General features: G+C 40.9%; 2 protein-coding genes and 1 long non-coding RNA gene across 3 annotated transcripts; 1 reads left to right on the top strand and 2 right to left on the bottom strand.

Annotated features, from left to right (window-relative positions):
* Nucleotides 1-3,883: 3,883 nt before the first annotated feature.
* smad3b (SMAD family member 3b) lies at nucleotides 3,884-14,438 on the top strand. Its single transcript, XM_086073049.1, has 9 exons — nucleotides 3,884-4,358; nucleotides 8,501-8,694; nucleotides 8,767-8,901; nucleotides 9,638-9,712; nucleotides 9,808-9,858; nucleotides 11,151-11,363; nucleotides 11,581-11,718; nucleotides 12,124-12,268; nucleotides 12,992-14,438. The coding sequence occupies exons 1-9, from the start codon at nucleotides 4,156-4,158 to the stop codon at nucleotides 13,113-13,115; spliced, it is 1,278 nt and encodes a 425-aa protein (XP_085929175.1). The 5' UTR covers nucleotides 3,884-4,155; the 3' UTR covers nucleotides 13,116-14,438.
* LOC147175301 (uncharacterized) lies at nucleotides 10,049-13,541 on the bottom strand. Its single transcript, XR_015094552.1, has 3 exons — nucleotides 12,971-13,541; nucleotides 12,074-12,805; nucleotides 10,049-11,988 (listed from the first exon to the last, which is right to left on the bottom strand). It is a non-coding gene; the product is annotated as an uncharacterized LOC147175301 (long non-coding RNA).
* An 88-nt stretch (nucleotides 14,439-14,526) lies between the features above and the next one.
* On the bottom strand, nucleotides 14,527-18,330 carry aagab (alpha and gamma adaptin binding protein). The gene is made up of 10 exons (XM_086073050.1): nucleotides 18,166-18,330; nucleotides 17,701-17,891; nucleotides 17,523-17,619; nucleotides 17,339-17,428; nucleotides 16,330-16,413; nucleotides 16,177-16,253; nucleotides 16,016-16,100; nucleotides 15,825-15,929; nucleotides 15,684-15,733; nucleotides 14,527-15,603 (listed from the first exon to the last, which is right to left on the bottom strand). Exons 1-10 carry the CDS (start codon nucleotides 18,254-18,256, stop codon nucleotides 15,526-15,528), a joined length of 948 nt encoding a protein of 315 aa, XP_085929176.1. The 5' UTR covers nucleotides 18,257-18,330; the 3' UTR covers nucleotides 14,527-15,525.
* Nucleotides 18,331-20,830: the final 2,500 nt, after the last annotated feature.

Here is a 20,830-nt window from a genome sequence, read left to right as displayed (position 1 = left end):
CCAGGATTTATTTTCTCCTTTAAGGCTAGAGAGGGGTTTGAAACATAGTGGGGGTGAGAAAATAATTGTTAAATATATTTTAGAATATCAAATAAAATGCTGGAGAGGCTTCACTGGGGCTACACAGATTTCTGATGGGGGCTGTAGCCAGGCTTAGCCCTGGTGTAGCACCATGCATGCAGTGAAAACCTCTAAAGATGAACAACACAATCCATTCTGTTATGCTCATTGAATTTCAAGTTCTCGTATAGGTAAATAAATAAATAAATAGGAAATCATCTCAATTGAATCACTGTAATTTGTCCCATGCTCGAATTGTCATCATCGCAAAACTTTATTCAACTGTAAATGCATATCTTAGGTAACATTTTACATTCTTAGCTGTTGTAAAAGTATAAAATAAATCAAATCATACTGTATAACGAGCATCCATCTGAACTGCTTATCCTCACAATGATCACAGGCAGGAAACTACATAATACTAAAATAATGTAAAACTACTCCATCTTTCAAAGCACTTTACAGACACATAAAGGAATATGTTTAGTGTAACACTTATAACAGTTTAATCTGTAAATATACCAAGTTAATATCATCTTAAAAGGACTTTTTCTGCTAACAACCCATGCTAAATTTTGACAGGGCATTAGCGACATCTCGTGGCATCTTGGGATATTTCAGAAAGTCAAAAAAAAAATCAGCTACGTTTTTCCATTACTAGGTCGAAACAGGTTCCACAGGTTGAACAAAATGCAAATAGATGAATCACGATTAGGTGGGAGGATTATTGCAAAGGGAACGGATGGATGGTTTGCTTACAACACAGTTTGTTTAAATGAACGACTAAGACTTAGCCAAAGTTGCATGTCCTACTTCAGTAAACTGCAAAATCTGACTAAAGAAAACAATTACACTACTGAAATTTCACTTTTTTTTCATAATCTATCTTACGTCATTCTTCAACAAAGGAGCAAAGCACATTTAATTTACATGAGGATAAAGTACAAGAAACATACATGTTTACAGTTGCTACAATACTAACACTAATGAGAAGCCATTATCAGGGAACCGCGTAAAAAAGAGAGAGGCCAATAAGCGCCTCCAGTGCCCGAAGCTCTCTGAAATAAGCAAGTTTTAATGTTCAAGAGCAAGGCTTAATTATCCATACATGGCTATTCACAAGCATATTGCCAAAGGGCTGCAACTATCACAACCTAATGGAAGCCGGCGTTGCAACGTGCTATTCAGAATTATTCACTGCATTACCCACCATTCATAGCACGTATTAGCACAGGCAATTTCATGCATATGGATACAGTGGCTCTTAGCGGGGGAGCTTTCTGATTGCTCGGAAACTAATTTCACAATCATTAGTTTTGGAGGTGGAGTGTGATCGAGCGTGTGCGGCAGATTGCAGAAGATGACAACTTCTCCATGAGTTTTAGTGAAGGGTGTTAAAGAGGTAAAAATTAATTTTGGGAAGGTAGGGGTAGGTATAGGGATGAAGATACTTAATAAATGCTGTGAACATGCCATTTGTGAACAGAGGCGTATTTTGAATGTGCAGGCTAAACATGAAGCCATTTAGCCCGAGGGAGGAGTTAATGAATCATGGCCAAGTGCTGCATCCCATCCATATATGAGATGGGCAGATATTTTTGCAAATCCTTTGATTCAACTTAATTCTGTTATGGACCATTGTACTCAATAAACATGTAAATTGAGTTTATGGAAGAGACTATAAATCTGAGGACTTGATGTATTGATGAAATCAAAATGAATGTTAACCAAAGACAGAAAGAAAAGGGGGGCAAAACATGACATTAATTACAAATTGTGACTGCAGAGTGGTCATTGTGACTTAAGTGCCAAAATAGGAGACAACAATGGAAATGTGATGTGAATTAATTCAAACAAGGCATGACAACAGAAAACTGAGAGCATGTGTGTGTAAATGCAAATACTATATTTACAAACACACGATTGCTCACATTTGCTTGTGCTTTTTTTTTTTAAACATCTATAAGTAAACACAAATAGTAAAACTACACAAAGGCCACTAGATGGCGATAATGCAAAATAAATATATGTAGCCTACTACTAGTGTGTACGGGTCGCTAAGTGTGCCCATGTTTTTTTTTTTTACTGCAACAAAAATAAGAAACTAAACTACAGTATGAAATTTAGGTGTAGTTTTTTTCCCCCAACTGTAAAAACAAAAACAAAAAAACATAGGCCTACCAATGGAGAAACGTCATGACTGACTGTTATCAGCGACATTTTCATGCACAGTAAATGGAATTTTCATGCACAGCAGGGGTAACAGGGATCAGAGAAACATTGTGATTTTCGAGGAATGTTGTAGCTGTGAATATTTGAAAATGTAAACATTTCAAGAAATAGCTCTGAGTTTCAAAATGTTCGATTATACCTGCTCTACAGCAAATAAATGGTGCTATGTTAAAAATAAAAATGCTTACTTTATTTGCTCAAAAAGTAGCCAGGAGTGCTTATTAACTCACTGGGTGTGCCCTGTGTTTATTTAAAGGAGTCATCGACATGCTGATGTCTGCTGAGAATTTACCCTGCAAGCAGTAATCAACCCATGAGGTATGTATGAGGGGCAGTATAAGGATTACACTGATAAAGGTGAGAGCTATACAGTACAATATTTGAGGATACAATATCTGGTGCCAGAAGTTAGCGGGGGACATGACCATGTGAAAGGATTTACAGTATAATTTTTTTTTTTTTAATCAACAGCAGGTTTTGGTACATAATTAAAATGTCGCAAATAGCAATTGGTTTCAATGGCTTGACCAAGGAAACACAATTGTTCCCTAACATAACAAACCTCAGGGGCGCTTAAAGATCACCTGCACCAGTCGGAGTCAGAGGAAAGAGATTTAGATGGGCTGGAAGTGGGGGAATGTGTCCCAGATTTGCAGGTGCCACCATCTGGGAAGCAAATGATGACAGATAACACTTTACGTATGAAACTTTTGGGTTAAAAGCATCCAAAATTGGGTGAAATACCGAACCCAACACTAAGACACAAAGGCTATATTTCCTCTTAATTGCTGGTAGATTTTTGTCAAAATATTGTTGTGACAGCGGCCAGGCTGATCACATGCTTCTTGTTTCCCACGTTGCCCTTGAATGCTCCATTACAATGCCATTGTTACACATATGATTGTGTGCTCTCATTACTTATTCACACAGCCGCCTGGCCTTTTGTCCCAAATCATTCCTCACTCGCTCCGTAAAACCTTTCCTGGGCCTGCTGTGGCCCATCTGCCCCCCAATCTCACACAACCCCCCTCTAAAATCCACTCACAAGGACACACGCAACATCTCTCCACACCAGCTGTCCCCCTCCCCGTCATAGCAACAAGGTGCAGGACATGGATTATGGCATCCATTAGAGTACCAGTACCAATTTTCTCAATTAATTTGTGCTTGTATGTAACATTTAAACATGTTATGAATTCCTGATTTTAAATACACCCAAGGTTAATTATCATGGGGGTCACAGGTTCAAGAACACAACCAGTGTGTTATCTAATTTCACTGAAATGGTCCAATTATTTTTTTTTTTTATGTAAAATGTTTAAATAAAAAAAAGGGAAACGTATTGCTGAATGTATGGGTATACTGTACTGCTAATTTCATATTAATCAATATTATTTACGCCGTGAAGTTAATGCAGTACACAATGTTTTGGTTTAGTCAAATATATAATAAATTATTTTTTTTATAATCGTAGCAGTAAAAAAAAAATAGTCGCTGTAATAGGCAAAACGGTATTTATTTATTTAACGTAAAATTAAAACACTTATCCGTGTGTTTATGTGTTGGCTGGTGGGTGCAGGTGGAGGGATGAGCAGCTGATGGAGTAGGAGGAGGAGGAGGGGCAGGCAGACAGGCGTATGTTCTGCTCTTCCCTGCCCGACACTCAGTCAACTTGAGCGGCCAGAGACGCGAGCGTGAGCCCCCCTCCCCGGCTACCGGCCATCCGTGTGCCTGGGAAAGTCCAGTCGAGCGGACGATTTAGCTGACTGGCCCACCGGACGAAAAAGAAGCTGGCAGTGATTCGTTTAACCCTGGATCGAAGACTTGAAATTAAATCCGTGTTGATTAATTTCGCCATTTAAAATGTCCATATTACCGTTTACGCCTCCCATAGTGAAGAGGCTTCTCGGCTGGAAGAAGGGGGAGCAGAACGGCCAAGAGGAGAAATGGTGCGAAAAGGCTGTGAAAAGTCTGGTGAAGAAGTTGAAAAAGACCGGACAGTTGGACGAGTTGGAAAAAGCCATCACGACACAGAACGTCAACACCAAATGTTTAACTATCCCAAGGTAACGAAACGGAGCGCTAGTTTAGCTGAGCTAGCGCTAATGACAGATAGCGCCTGTCCAGTAGCTAGCTTGTTAGCTTTAGCATGGCTAATATCACAACATAGAAAAATGTTACCAGGTTGAATTTACTCGCGTATATGGACTTAACTGGATGGGGGGCGGGGCGGGGGTGATTCGTTTCACCTTGGGATGACGTTTTAGAATTTGAGATTATTTTGACTATAAGAAATGCTCATATTAACTCTTTGACTGCCAGACGTTTTCAGAAAAGGGATGCCGCCAGTGCCAGCCGATTTAAGCATTTTGACTGATTTTCAAGGTCCACAGAAAATGTTCTGTTTGGACTATGGAAACACACGTACTACCAAATGAAAGATTGGACTTTCATCTTTCATCAGAAAAAAAGAGTTTGTTTCTACCTTATTCCGTTCTTTAGTAATCAACAATAGAAAATGGTTAGTTTGACCCAATTTCGCCTGTGTTGGACCAAAATACGGAGAAATCAAGCTTTTAGTGAAACGATATTATTTCATGCATTCTAGTGAATTTGACACTTCTTTTTGTCCATGAATGATGCCACAAACACCTAAATAGTGCTTTACTTCTATAAAACACTACCACCAAGAATGAAAAAGTGTTTTTTGATAGCAAAATACGTTTATTTACATTCAACAGTGTAACAATTTGACAACAATTTGGCAAACTATTTACAAATGTGTGCAACTGTGGTGCTATTTACAAATATGTGGATGTTTCAACGACAGTTTTTCTTTTTGTAACACTCTCCTGCGTGCAAAGAGACGTAACAGCATTTGCACAACAGATTGCCTCTTCGCGTGTGCCACTTTCTTGCAGGCCGTTTTTTTCCGGGGAATAGCAAGTATATACTGCAGTGTGTCATCACGTCTAATATCAGGATCATGCTACGGTTACGTTACGGTGGTGTTACGTCTCGCTTCCCCGTGTCCTTCAGTTGCTATACCGGGTTGGTAGGAGATGTCCTGATCCATTTTATCCACTCCATTCATGGTGGCATCGTAGTCCAGAAACAGTGTCTTCTCCGTGATCAGACTGTACCCGCTCCTCCGATGAATATGCATTGGACTCGGGGTACTCTTCATTGTCCGATCGAATGTCCGCTTGTGCAGAAGTACCCGGCCGGCTATTGTGCGCGTTTTCCGGCCTTAGCAGCGCTAGCCGCGCGTAGCCGGTGAGGCTTACTACGTGATAGTAACAGGCCAAAGCTTCCAACTTTGGCGTAGAGCTCGTTGTCATCATCATCGTTGACATCAATCTGCATTGGTCGATGCCAACTCTCCATCGCCCGATCGAATGTCCGCTTGTGCAGAAGTACCCGGCCGGCTATTGTGCGCGTTTTCCGGCCTTAGCAGCGCTAGCCGCGCTAGCCGCGCGTAGCCGGCGAGGCTTACTACGTGATAGTAACAGGCCAAAGCTTCCAACTTTGGCGTAGAGCTCGTTGTCATCATCATCGTTGACATCAATCTGCATTGGTCGATGCCAACTCTCCATCGCCCGATCGAATGTCCGCTTGTGCAGAAGTACCCGGCCGGCTATTGTGCGCGTTTTCCGGCCTTAGCAGCGCTAGCCGCGCTAGCCGCGCGTAGCCGGTGAGGCTTACTACGTGATAGTAACAGGCCAAAGCTTCCAACTTTGGCGTAGAGCTCGTTGTCATCATCATCGTTGACATCAATCTGCATTGGTCGATGCCAACTCTCCATCGCCCGATCGAATGTCCGCTTGTGCAGAAGTACCCGGCCGGCTATTGTGCGCGTTTTCCGGCCTTAGCAGCGCTAGCCGCGCGTAGCCGGCGAGGCTTACTACGTGATAGTAACAGGCCAAAGCTTCCAACTTTGGCGTAGAGCTCGTTGTCATCATCATCGTTGACATCAATCTGCATTGGTCGATGCCAACTCTCCATCGCCCGATCGAATGTCCGCTTGTGCAGAAGTACCCGGCCGGCTATTGTGCGCGTTTTCCGGCCTTAGCAGCGCTAGCCGCGCTAGCCGCGCGTAGCCGGTGAGGCTTACTACGTGATAGTAACAGGCCAAAGCTTCCAACTTTGGCGTAGAGCTCGTTGTCATCATCATCGTTGACATCAATCTGCATTGGTCGATGCCAACTCTCCATCGCCCGATCGAATGTCCGCTTGTGCAGAAGTACCCGGCCGGCTATTGTGCGCGTTTTCCGGCCTTAGCAGCGCTAGCCGCGCGTAGCCGGTGAGGCTTACTACGTGATAGTAACAGGCCAAAGCTTCCAACTTTGGCGTAGAGCTCGTTGTCATCATCATCGTTGACATCAATGCGCTTTTTAGTATTGATTGATGCTTTCCGTCTTTGAAAAAAATGCTCAAGCTGAGCTGCTTGTAACCGGTTGCTTGGTCAAGCCATTGTGGCTTGGATCAGCCATTGTCTCCTCAACACTCTAGCTCCGCCTCACGTCTTCTACTGACGCCCACGGTGGGCGGCCCATCCAACCTTGTGCAAAGAGAGTCATCGCTGCCCTCTAGGGGCCAAAACGAGTCTTTGACTAATCAGATCAGCCTGATTCTTTCAGCACAGCTGCCCAAGGCTTTCCTGCACCCGTTTTTGAAAAAAAAAAAAAAAAAACATAGGGGACGTCTTTTAACGTCCTCGGCGCCCTTCCCTAGGTTTATGCTAAACGTTTTATAACGTTTATGGCAGTCAAAGAGTTAACCTACTTAATGTATTTCTCATCGTTGGTCCAATTGGCTGTGCTAATTGGCTGTTTCTTATCTTATAAATGCATGCAAGGTAAATGACTCGAATTGAGTGCTTTGTAAATGTGAATTATAAATGTGTGTGGTGTGCACCAGTAATGAGCATGTAACCCCAAAAGTGTGAAGAAACATGAATCCAAGTTTTGATTGGTAACATTGTAAATTGTTGTGTTGTACAAGGGGTGGGCAAAAGTATAGTTCAGGGGATGTTTACAGTGGACTTTGTGCAGTTTGGGAAAGATGGAACCACACCAATAGTGACGTGCGAGTACTAGATTGAGTGCCTAGTGAGAATAAGTGGTATAAATATAGAGATGGGTAGTAATTAAAATCTTTCACAATATTTTAGGGTTGTCCAAGTCAATTGTTTGACTAATTGTGACTGGTTTTTATGTCTGCTCTTAGGCTGATGGACTACAAACTGGGAATCCCCCTCTGTTGTACACCTCCCTCAAAATGTGGGTGGTAGCTGACATTAAAATAGTTTTTTTTTGTGTGTGTGGTTGGAATGCTCTCCAGGCTGTGGGAGGGTGTGGGCCACTGTTTAGATTGTGGGTCAGATGCTGCAGGTTTAGAGAATAACAGCTGTCTGCTGCAGACATGACAAACGTTTAGTATTCCTTTCCTTCTAATGTGGAAGATTAAAGGGCTTGTCAGCGCATGAAGCGGCTAAACTGAGGCTTATGTTCAAGGGTTTTTCATCTTGTTTGTGAAATTCTTCGTTTTCCCAGGTGTGTTTGTTTAGCACGAGAACGGTTTATTCCATGTCATGTGGACTGTTGGTTCTTGAATGTCAACTCGTACCATGTACAATGGAACCTCTAATTAACGATGCAAATAAGTTACCACTGTCAATCTCATCCATCTTTGGTGATAATTGCTGGACTTGTGCTGTGTGGAAGTGGAGAGGGATCTTTCCTGCTTGGATGGCAAATCACCGTGCATAAAGTCTATGGATTTCACTTTCTGACAAGTCTCAGCTGAGATTGCACAAGTTAAAAAGCTGCTAAGTCAACGTGAAAAACAATTGTCAACCAGAATCAAGGAACAGATTTGTTGGAATTTCCATTTCACAACCACACTTGATAATCATGATGAGCGGAAGTAGCATGGTTGACTGCATGTCTAGAGGCGAGAGTAAGCCAGCGCGCTCAATTATATTGTAATGGATGTTATTCAAAAGATTTTGGGTTCTTTCAGTATTATAAAGGAGCCTTAACCCTGAAACATTGAAGACGCTCCATTTAGGGATTCAGTGGGATGATAAGGAAATTCCACAAATGCGACGAAAGCGGATACGGTGAAGTTCAGCCAAATCCCTCACGTGGAAATTCCAAGTATTGAAATGTACCGTAACACTCTTTCTGTTGTTGGCCCGTTTCAGATCATTAGACGGTCGACTCCAGGTCTCGCACAAAAAAGGTCTCCCTCACGTGATCTACTGCCGCCTGTGGCGCTGGCCCGACCTGCAGTCGCATCACGAGCTGCGGGCCGTCGACCAGTGTGAATACGCCTTCCACACAAAGAAAGAAGAAGTGTGCGTGAACCCCTATCACTACCAGAGGGTGGAGACGCCAAGTGAGTGCTGTTCAACTAACTATTCAAAAAGCAAAAGCGACACACCTGATGAAAACACCCGTGTTTCTCCAGTTTTGCCGCCGGTTCTAGTTCCACGACATACAGACATCCCAGCAGAGTTCCCACCACTGGATGACTATAGTCCCTCCGTCCCTGAGAACACAAACTTCCCCGCTGGCATCGAACCACAGAGTAACTACATAGCTGGTGAGAAGCAAGTCTATTCATTGTCCACGAGGAATGAAAGCATGTAAGCTTTGAATGTACAGTCTCTTCCAAAATATTGAAATGGCAAGGTCAGATCATAAGATTAATTATGAGACAGAAGTTCAGGATTCCAGATTTTGTTTCCTCAATTTCCCCTCTTCTTTAAAAAAAAAAAAACATGGCTTAAAGGGTTAGTCAACCTTTCTTGACCATAATGTGTTGTTATATGTGACCTCTCTAGTCTAAACTTGATATTCTGATTAATATTACATTTGTGGAATTTGAGTTATGCAGCAAAATCCATCCATTTTTATCCATCTCAGGGGGAAGCCATTTTGCCACTTGCCGTCGACTGAAAATGACACAGTTGCTCCGGGCTCAGGCAACGACCAATCACAGCGCCCCTGTTTTTTTGAAGCTGAGCTGTGATTGGTTGTTACCTTCGACCTGTTCAACTGTGATGTCATTTTCAAATGGCTGTCTTCTGATGTTGACAAAACTGCTGGATTTGACTGCTTAACTCATATTCTACTAACGCTTTATTAACCAGAATGCCGTATTTAAACTAGTGGGACTGCAAAAAACATATTATTGCCAAGAGCCCCCCCCCCTTTTTAATAAAATAGAATAAAATGTTTCACCATAAGTAAAATGTGCAAAATGTGTCACGTGAGTGTGAAATATGTCATAATGATACTTATAACTTAACATTTTATTTTTGGGTTACTATTTCCAGAAACCCCCCCACCAGGGTACCTGAGTGAGGATGGCGAGACGAGCGATCACCAACTTAACCACAGCATGGACACAGGTGAGTCCACTGCATACACAACTTCCCGCCCCCAAACTTTAAATTCTGCAGCCTGTCTATATACGGACTCAGTTTGTTGTTGTTGTGTATTTTAGGTTCACCCAGCCTATCGCCCAATCCTGTGTCACCCACAAACAATAATCTTGGTAAGCATCCACAATTATCTGCTTTACAACTGCATCACACAAATACCGGTAAATAAATGCGGTCTTTTCTCGCCGGCTGCTCCTCGCTAATGACCTTTACTATGGCCGTATTTCCACCATACAGTACGGTTGAGTTCTCATAGGCACGGTTTGGTTTGGTAGACTACACACTGATTTATACGGCTTGGGATCGCGAGTGTTAAACAGTGTGACGTCGTAGCAGCAGAACAGTCAATTGAAAGGAGAAGAAACACAAATGTCTCTTTAAGTTGCACACAAAGCCAGAGGTCTTGCTGAAAATAACTTTATTCTTTAAACAAGTCAACCCGTGAGACTCTCAAACACATCCTCCATTCAAATAAACACCTGGGACTTGAATAAAGAAACACCCACGCTCACTATTGAGGAAAGGACGTTTGACAAGATATCAAAAGAAGGTGTCATCCCAGGGTGAAACATTGTATACAAAGAATGAATGTGTTAATGTAACATTTTGAATTGTAATAGTAGACTTTGGCAAATGTTGCTATGAAAAATGTTATTTGTGAGGCTAAGGCATAACAAGCCAGTAACGGAGTTGCTGTGGTATGAATGGGGTCATTGTCTGCAAGGGAGGTCAGGTACAGACAGCCCCAGGTAATGTAATAATGGTAATATCCGGTTGCCAGGTTATTCAATCTATGTGCAAAGCCACGAGAAGGTCAACGTAAAAAAGGAAAAAGAAAAAGTGACGTCATGTCTCGAACTTCCCGGCTGGAGTCGTGGGAAAGAACCGAATGAGACAAATCAAAGGCAACCATTATCTCTGGTGTGCATCTTCACAATTAACTCATTCACTGCCATTGACGGCTATAAACGTCAAAAGTTCATTTGAACTATTTCTATTCAATTTCTATTCCCCCCCCACACACTTTTCTTAACAAGAATATGAAAACCTAGAAAAAAATATTGTACAGTTAGAACAGATATAAAATGTGTCATGTCATGCGATTAATTACAATTACACATTTTAATCGCCGATTAGTTTTTTTAAATTGTAATTAATCGCATGACTTCAATAGTTAACTCACGATTAATCTCAAATGTTATATCTGTTCTAAATGTACAATTAAACAATTGTAGGTTATCATACTCTTGTTAACAAAAGTAGAAAAAAATGTTCAACTAATAGAAATAGTTCAAATTATTTTTTTTGACGTTTATAACCGTCAATGGCAGTGAATGAGTTAAATCTTCATTTGTTTTCCTTTGGCCATGTAGACGTCTAACCACTTGGCTTTCATTCACAACAGACCTGCAGCCTGTGACGTACTGCGAGTCCGCCTTCTGGTGTTCCATCTCCTACTACGAGCTCAACCAGCGCGTCGGCGAGACCTTCCACGCCTCTCAGCCCTCCCTCACGGTCGACGGCTTCACTGACCCCTCCAACTCCGAGCGCTTCTGTCTGGGCCTGTTGTCCAACGTAAACCGCAATTCCGCTGTAGAGCTCACGCGCAGACATATCGGTAATTGTTTTTGAAGTCGAGTTAACATTCAAGAGATTAAATTAGGGCCCCACCAATATGGGTTTTTCGAGGCCAATTCCAATATTTGGCAGACTAAAATACAATAGTAAATTTTAAAAAAAGTAAAAAATAATGTTCACTTTTGAGAGGTATTGATTCACCAAGTTTATTTTTTGTATTTGCGGTGATATAAACATTCTCTCTATTACCTTTTCAGGACGGGGTGTTAGGTTGTACTACATTGGAGGGGAAGTGTTTGCTGAGTGTCTCAGCGACAGCGCCATCTTTGTCCAGAGCCCGAATTGCAACCAGCGCTACGAATGGCATCCGGCTACTGTCTGCAAGATCCCTCCAGGTGCGCGCACACAGGAGGATATAAACAAACGGTCATGAAGACTACATTTCTAATGTCACGGCATATAAAAAAAATCTCAAAAAGTATATAATACTGAAACCATGATTTGTCTCAATTTGTTCGTAAATGTACTTACCTGGCTTGAAATCTTGGCCAGTTACATTGTTATTCTGTTGTACGAATGGCAACAGGCAGATTCTACCCTTCTGTCACCTTGTAGAAGAGCATTTCATTGCTCTGCCTTGTCAATGCATGTCGCTGGCATAGATACTGTTGATGACCAAAGACATTATTTACAGTAAATAAATAATTGTTCAACCAATCAAATGAGATTACTTATTTTTCTGTGGCCCACCTGATCACTGCTTGAGAATGACTGTTCACATAAAATCCTCTCTTTGTCAGGTTGCAACTTGAAGATTTTCAACAACCAGGAGTTTGCCGCTCTTCTTGCCCAGTCGGTCAACCAGGGCTTCGAGGCGGTTTACCAACTCACCAGGATGTGCACCATTCGCATGAGTTTTGTCAAAGGATGGGGGGCCGAGTACAGGTAAATTGACAGTCGTTAAGTTGGCCCCTCCTCACATCGTCTTTTAAGGTGGAATCACAACCGCACTTGTATGTGGCGGTCTTTGTTGTCCCGGCTTCGATTTCCTTGCAGTGCGCTTCGTTGCACTTTTGGTCAACTTTCTTGGCCGAGTAAGAAAAAGGTGCCCTGATGTTGCTCCGGGATCATGAGCACACTGAGGAAGGAAGCTGGGCGGGGGGGGGGGGGGGGTGGTTCTGCTAAGAGCAAGCATGAGCCGGTTGAGTAACGGCGAAGGAATGTGGCAGGCATGCGGTGGGAGGTGAACGTGTATCGGAGACACTCGCGAGGGGGATTCCCAAAAGGCCAGAGTCCTGCTTGTGTTTCTGGCACCCTGGATGACTTCGGAATAGGGCGGAACAATTTATTCATCAAATCGTTCACCGCAGTGTAGTAGAATGCAATTTGGAGATGGGCTTTATTTTATGTAATAAGTATAGTTTGCCCTATAGGCACTGTGATGTCATTTTCATTTGACAGCAAATGGCAAAATGGCCACCCCTGAGAAGGACAAAAAGGAAGGGGTTGATTTTGTTGCTTAAATCATATTCCACAAATAACAGATATTGTTTATCGTAATACAAATTAATTTGTTGCTTGTCTTAGAAAATACACAAGAAGAGAGGACCTTGAAAAGCAACAAAATTGCCATGTAAATTGTCTAACCTCCTTTCCTCTGTTTGTCAGACGTCAGACAGTGACCAGCACCCCCTGCTGGATAGAGCTGCATCTGAACGGTCCTTTGCAGTGGCTGGACAAGGTTCTCATCCAGATGGGTTCTCCCAGCATCCACTGCTCCAGCGTGTCTTAGAGGCAAACCACGAGACTACTCCGGTTTGTCGTTCCCTCAGCGCAGATAAGGAAAGAGACGGTTTTCATCGGATCGGCCCTCCCTTTGCTGTCAACGTTTAACCTCACACACGTGCTGCACTTTGCTTTGCACTGTTTAAGTGAACCCATGTGATGGTCCTTTGTACTGCGTGTGGCCACTGGATATTATCTGTATTTTTCAGACACGCGTCAGTTTTCATTGAGATATTAAGTAACGCGGCACACTACGGCAACAGTCTTGCGTTCATAGTGACGTCATTGTCATTCCACCAACTAAGGCATGACGGGACTTTCTTTTATGACACTTGGTGGCGGATCGAGGCGATTCACGTTCAGCTTTCGCTTCCATTTTCATTGATTTTTCTCAGGAAATACAACACAAACCTTAATACAAAATTTGCCAATTTCTAAACGCCCCCCCCCCCAAAAAAAAATCTCAATTTAACCAGGTTGGCGTGACAACAGAGTTTATCAAAATTTAAAACATTGATTCTATGAATTAATTCAATGAATTACTGGTCATTGTGTTTCAGTACAACTCTTTAAAATGACCATGATTAATGTGATAAAATGAATGTCACATTTTAAGTACAAGGTACTTCCCCCCCGAACCACAATAATTCATCATATTAATGAGAATTAGATGATTACTTAATTGGTGTTTTATCTATTTTAAACAAGATCAGCACCATTACTTCTTGATTAAAAAAAAAAAAAAAACTATTTTGCTCAGTGAAAAACAAACCACATTTTCTAAGTTATTTTTGCATACTGTCCTGCATGGAAATATATTTTTCATTATTGCCTCGGTATGATTGTACGTAACTATTTATAGCTTGTGATTTCTTGTAGTTATGCATAGATAAAATTGGGACTGCACACAACTGACATTGAGGCACAGGCAGGTGTATACGTAATTGACTCTGCCTGATTTTATGCTGACTTTTCTCAGCTCTGATCAACTTATTAATACATAAGTTTAATGCACATAACACTGACCGATTAAACATGGTTTTGCACAATTGTTGAGGCATGTTTGGATTAAAACGAAAAGGTCTTATCGCATCGTACCAACCAGTGGCCAATCTGTCCTATGAGTGACTGACGATGCACTTTTACCGTTGATTGGTGTACCGCTGCAGTTCTCGTGATTGCGTGTCTAAATGTATGTTCAATGCTACAGTGTAAGGCATGTGTAATGAGCCTGCTGTCCTTAGGTCATAGTCTTTGAAGCTACCATGTCAATGAATATCCATGTTCTTACAGTTCACACGACCTAATCTATTAAATCAGTCATGCAGTATTGGATATATGAGAGAGCTTTTGTCTGCTATTGTGGTCTTCCGTTATCTCTTGTACATGCATTTTGTTCAGTCACCGAGTGAAACGTGTTCTCATACCACCTTTTATTTTGCTTTGCGAAAAGTCTAATAAGAGTAAAATAAAAACGTCAAGTATTTGCTTCCAATGCCATATAGTGATAGAATGCAAAAAAAATTCAAGATATATATATATTTTTTGACAGCGTGCAGTGGATTGTTTTGTATTGACGTGCTTTTTGTCTCAGGTAAGAATGAATAAAAACACTTTTTGTAACTGTAACAAATGGAAGTACATCCATTCATGCAGTGATTCCCATCCACCTTGCCATGGCATGGATTATTAAAATTATTGATTTATTTGATAACCAAGTAATCATTGCACAGCTAATTGGTCCCAAAATTATTACAAATAATGAATCTTTGTTCATCTATGCAAGCAGAAAATTTAAAATGACCACAAGCAAAAGAGAAGGTGCCCATATAAATCTGATGCATTAATATTAATTTGAGCATATTTGCATTCTGTGACTTTTTTGGCTGGTGCGCCTTGTGACAGTTTTCAAATACAGGCCGGGAAACACTGCATTATTGTATTTACATGTGACAATGAACAGTTACCCACAGCGCGACAGCCAGAAGAAATGAAAAGAGCCATTCACATGCGACAAAGACAAAAAGTCTTTATATTGACATTACAGAACATTCATTATTTTAGTTTGACAGTCCATCCTTTGTGACTTGACGGAATATTCATTATTTGTTTGTATGACAGTTAATCTTAAAACAAGGCACATTATGCCACTTTAGGAACATTTGTGACAATTGTACCCCGAGTATAAACACATGAATGTAATGTTCTGGCCTTGATCACTTATTTCACTGAGGAAGAACCTTTTATTGCCTCGCTTGTCCGCTAAATCAGTAAATGCCACACTTTGAAGGCGCCAAACCTGCCTACCGTACATCCACGAGCACTTCCACAGCCATTGGAGGAGGCGCCGGACCTCGCGCGAGAGCCAGGAAAGGTAGGAAAGAGCGATGTTGATGTGGAGTCACAGCTCACTTCCGTTAGCTTTCCTCACCCGACGATAAGCCGTCTATCTCATCATCGTCGCCGCCAATGGCCATCCAAAAAGCTTTTGCTACCTGGAATGCAGAAATACGCCAGTTTGGATGTATTCTTGTTGTTAATCAGGACTCTTAGTGTACTCGAAGCAGTTGTTTACCTTCTCTGCATGAACCTTTCTCTGCTCGTGAGGTAATGATGAAGCTTTGTCTGCGAGTTGGCAGGGGGAAAAACATCTTATTTGACACATTACATAGATTTAAAAAAAAATAAAAATAAAAGTATGTTTCGACTCATTTACCTTTCATCTCTTTTAATTTGGTGAAGAGGCGTTCAAAGTTATCCACGTCTGCATCTCCAGCTGTGAGATTGGCGAGCTCCTGAATGTCCAAATTTGTCATTGCATCTGAAATGAGCAACGGTTGATTTTAAAAACACAATAATGCAAGACAATTCATTCAAATGCAATTTGTAATACAACCATTTCCTCACCAACGACCGCGTTCTCTGGTGAGCTGTTTGCCTCAGTTTGAGTCACATCATTAGCAAGTGTGACCTCTGCTGGTAGACTTGCAGACTGTAAACAGAATTATAAACCAAATCATTTCAAACTAACATTAAGAATCGTGTACATAAGCTACGGTGCCACTAACTTGATCTTGACAGCTGCGAGGATTGTTGTGTCTTGCAGCCACCAAACTGCTCATTAGTCCAAAGCTCTGACTGTTCCCTGTTTGGTGACGGAGGGAAAATTAACATCGTATAATGTAACAGAAAACATCTTGGCACAATGAATTGCATCGGACCATCTTTCATCTCCACGCTGGTCCACACATTTGCATTGAGTGCCTGGACAATTCTCTTCACTCCTGTGGATTCTGGGAAGTCATCTGCACAAAAATGTAAAAGTTAGGGATACCTGTATGAATGAATGAGAGTCAATGCAAGAGTTTCAACGTTTCATTACAAAGACAATTATCAGTTTATGGAGAGTCATAAAATATAGTAAGATGGAAATGACTTAAGAACCTTGAAAAAACGCTTTAAAAACACAAGTTATGACAGTATAAATATGTCTACAATGTTACTACATAAGACATGTACAGAAACTTTTTGGTGGCCGTTTTAAATCGCACTTGTATTGGTGTAAATTTAGAAATAACAATATAGGGGGGGGGGGTACAGTTCAAAGGTCAGTATTGTACCAAATGACTAATCTAAGCATACATAGGTACAAGCTAGGCAACGGCGATGAAATTACATAATTTAAGGAAAACGTGTTAATTTGAAAGTGTGGATCAAATTGGTAGCCCTTCGCATTAATCCCTATCCAAGAAGTACTTTTCAGTTTGAAAAGGGTTGGTGACTGCATTTTTGGTTACTGTTATCTTCCAATTTGTATTTTATTTTTAGTGTGTTACTTTACAAAAACAAACAACTTCTAAATGACCTAAAACTTTTTAATTGTAGTTAAGAATCACTACACTCAAACAAATATTACTTATTTTCTTTTTTTTAATATATATGTTATTTTACAGCTAAGGCAAATTATATACAAGTTAGTATGCATGTGTAATTCATCTTTATAATGTGAATTTCACTTTATAAATTTAACTATAGAAATAAATGGGCTTGTCTACAATATTCTTATTTAGACTCTCCTGTACATACACCATATGGACATTTAGCATATGAATGGGTATTTGGGTTTCATTGTGATTTTCTCTCTCTAATAAAAGCTCTTTACAGCATGTATTTATATTCATTAAAATGAGGTCGTGCATGAAGAAAATTAATGTCTGAAGTGTCCCTCACCATCTTCATCAGGCAACTCCTGAGGATTGAGCTCCACCAGCTCAAAGCTGTGCGACAAACACCACTGTTGTGCTTCATGTCTGGTAACACCTTGAAAAACAAATACAGTTTTAGCGAAACATACAAATACCACACAGAATTGTATGAACAACTTCACACTGCAGCCATGTGGAGGAAAACATACCATCTTCACAAACTCTGTCACACACTAGAATCAGCACTTCTGGAGCAATGTCCTCCACCACTGATATCCATGGATGAAGCTTTTCCAAACTATCCTTCTGCAAAATGTACATTACAATCCGTTTTAACACATCAATCTGTTCGCATTTCCAATATATTCTAATCACAAAGTCTCATACCTTTGTACTATCAAAATAAGCAACGAAAGCCTGCATGGACTGTGCAATCTCTGACGACATTTGAAAAGTGCTGGGGACGACACATAGTCTGACATCTGCTGTATAATACTTGTTGTTGATAGTCCATGGATACCACACTACTGTTTGTTCTCGTTTGCTCGCCTCTGGCAACGTCTTCGAACCGAGAATTTCTGTGACAGAAACACACAAATAACTGTCTAATTGGTCATACGTGCAGCAAACTTGAGTGTATTTTTTGGCTAAGTAGCTTCCACGTTTGCACGGTTAGCTCCAAAATTGCACCACTTTCACACGTTAACGACCCTATTTATAAGATCATTTATTTCGTGCAATGTGTAATATTTTAGCGAACGTCCGAGCAACCGAAGGTAAACATGTTCGCTAGCATTAGCATGTTTGACATCATTCAATTCCTAAAGATAACAGTCTCTTTACAACACTTACGTTTTATAATTTCTTCTTCTTTAGAAGTGGCGTCGCTGCTAGTGACAACCACACAGGGAAGAGGCAATGTAGCGTCCTCCGAGTCTGACATTTTCAGTAAAAATGCTGCAGCGACAGCTAAGCTTCGGTAGCTGCTAGGTCACGTGACGTTGGGCTGTGGGAAAAAAAAAACTTCGATGAACTTTCAACTCTGACAAAGTCTTCCGGTTCAATGTCAGACTAATTTTAATTTTCTTCGTCTGTGGTTTAGAAACATTGTCAATATATCATTCTACATATTTCCTTTCGTTTTTTTGTTAGTTAAAATGTATTTTTTGTAATTATTATTATTCATTCTTTCATGCCACTAAATAATTGGTTGATTGGTTTAGTGTAAACAATAACATTAAAAACACATGTAAAATGAATAATTTATTTAATATTTTCTAATAATTGGTCAATTGAATCTAATTATGTTTTAATTATGTTAACTAAAATATTGACAACTTACGGTGGTAATATATGTAAAGAGATGTGCAGTATATCAATATTTCTTACCCATTATTGTTATATTATAGCAGCCAGCTCCCATTAATGTCTGAATGTGCGCATGAATGGGTGAAATGAGCCTTTGTAAAGTACTGTACTTTGACAACCATGTGGTGTAGATTAAAGGGCTATCTACTGTATTTAAGTGCACTCCACTCCACTTACTATTTCACGATTACTTTAATTTTTACATAGGGTTATAAGGAAGGGGTAGGAGTAAAGAAGTTTTAACGTGAAACTTAGCACATTAAAACATGAAACTATCACGTTAGAATGTTTGTTGTGTTTATCACATTATATTATTTTAGTCCCCCCTTCTTTTGTTGTGACATTGAATCCATACCTGGCCCAGCTGTCCATTTTAATAATCGAATGTGGCCTACACGTTGCCTACCTCCGATTTAAATGATCTTTGTATTTTTTAATGCTAGTGATTCTTAAAATGTGGTACAAGTTGTGAGTGTTACTGTTTCATTTTCACAGCTCTTTGGGTCAACACAAGTCCATGTTTACAATGTGCTTTCTTTCTAAGTTCATATGCTCAATGTGTGTGGATCGAGATCCTTTTAGATGTGTGCAGCAAAAGAGCAAGAGAAGTAAGAACTATAAATGTAGGTTAATGTAAGATGGATGTAGGTTAGTGCATCGATAGAGGCCACGCCCACTATCAGTTCTGTGCATCTTATTATATTAATAGAATACATTAAACAGTAAATGTTGGTATTGTAAATTTAAAATACGACTGAGTAAAATAAAAATTTAATATATATATATATATATGAAAGAAAAAAAATTGATGAATTTGTACAGATTCCTGTACAATTGTTCTATACTGTATTTCGTGTCCTTACCACAGTGGAGAAAGTGACCTCATTATTTTTGATGTTGATGAACGATTGTGCTCTTTTGTTATGAGTCATAATTTCTCATTATTCACTCCTTTTGTTGGGAAACGGACACTAATCAATATGAAAGTATGATCATCTTAGCAGCACATTTGACCACAGTTGAAAGATTCTGCGTTTGAATCTCAGATAGGACTTCCTGTGTGGAGTTTGCATGTACTGGCACTTCAGTTGACTCCCACATTCCAGAAACGTGCATGCACGCTGGATGAATTGAAGAAATTAAAATGTCCGTAGGTGTGAATGATTGTTTGTCTGTATGTGACCTGCATGACCCAAAATTACCTGTGATACGTTCCAGCTCACTTGTGACCCTAATGAGGACAAGCAGTATAGAAAAGGATGGATGGTTAATGGAACATCATATTTTCCAGTTATTCACTTTGAAAAGGTTTACATTGATTCCCTTTGTCCAGAATGTTTTGATGTTAATTGCACATGAAGCCCATGAACGAAGATGAATTGTCTATCATTGTTCCTTTCGCTCATATTTACTCCTTCAGTCTGCAGGATCGACTCTTCATGCTGGAGTGAAGAGTGATGGTATGGCCCTCTGCATTTTATAGACGCTTAAAGGTCTCACGCACAGAGCAATGGCGACATAAAAGGTCACCGGGCCGAGCGCTGACAGCCTGCCCCTGTCACAACAAACACATCCATCTTCGCAAAAGGTCGCTATTCCTTACGAGATATAGTTTACGCACTTTCTACAGTTATGTTTTGGCCACTCGGTGCCTGACGCGACGTGACAAGGAAGAGGCCGAGACTGTCACTGTGATATTGTACAGATGGAAGAGTTGGCTGCAGAAAGCGGCAGATTGCAGCACATCAGCATTCTTCGAAAGAAACAGGCGCTTGATTGCTGCGCTACGGGCTAGTGCTCCACAGCTGTCTCAGGACAGACGCGCGTACCTGCTCTAGCATGTCAATAAGACAGCCGTAGCTTCCCCAACTGCTAATCACTGGCGATCTGCCGACTCCTCCTTCTGAGAGTCGCACTAGCCTTACAATACGCTGCACCTGAGCCAAGGAGTGGGCTTCTCTGCTTTAGCGACAAAAAAAAACAAAAAACGGTGCCACGTTTTCACAGCCCGGTAGGAGACAGATGTGTGCCTTTGAGCGCAGCATCTCACAGCACCTGGCCTCTTCCTGTGGTCTGTCAAAGAGCTCAGTGGTCTGCAGAGAACAATGATGGGGGGGGGGGGGTTGGTCAGGAGGATCTGCTCAAACTT

Source organism: Leptonotus elevatus, chromosome 4 (assembly GCF_054856555.1).
Source record: "Leptonotus elevatus isolate MCC_2025b chromosome 4, RoL_Lele_1.0, whole genome shotgun sequence".
NCBI lineage: Eukaryota > Metazoa > Chordata > Actinopteri > Syngnathiformes > Syngnathidae > Leptonotus > Leptonotus elevatus.
This window is presented reverse-complemented; position numbering and strand designations above follow the sequence as displayed.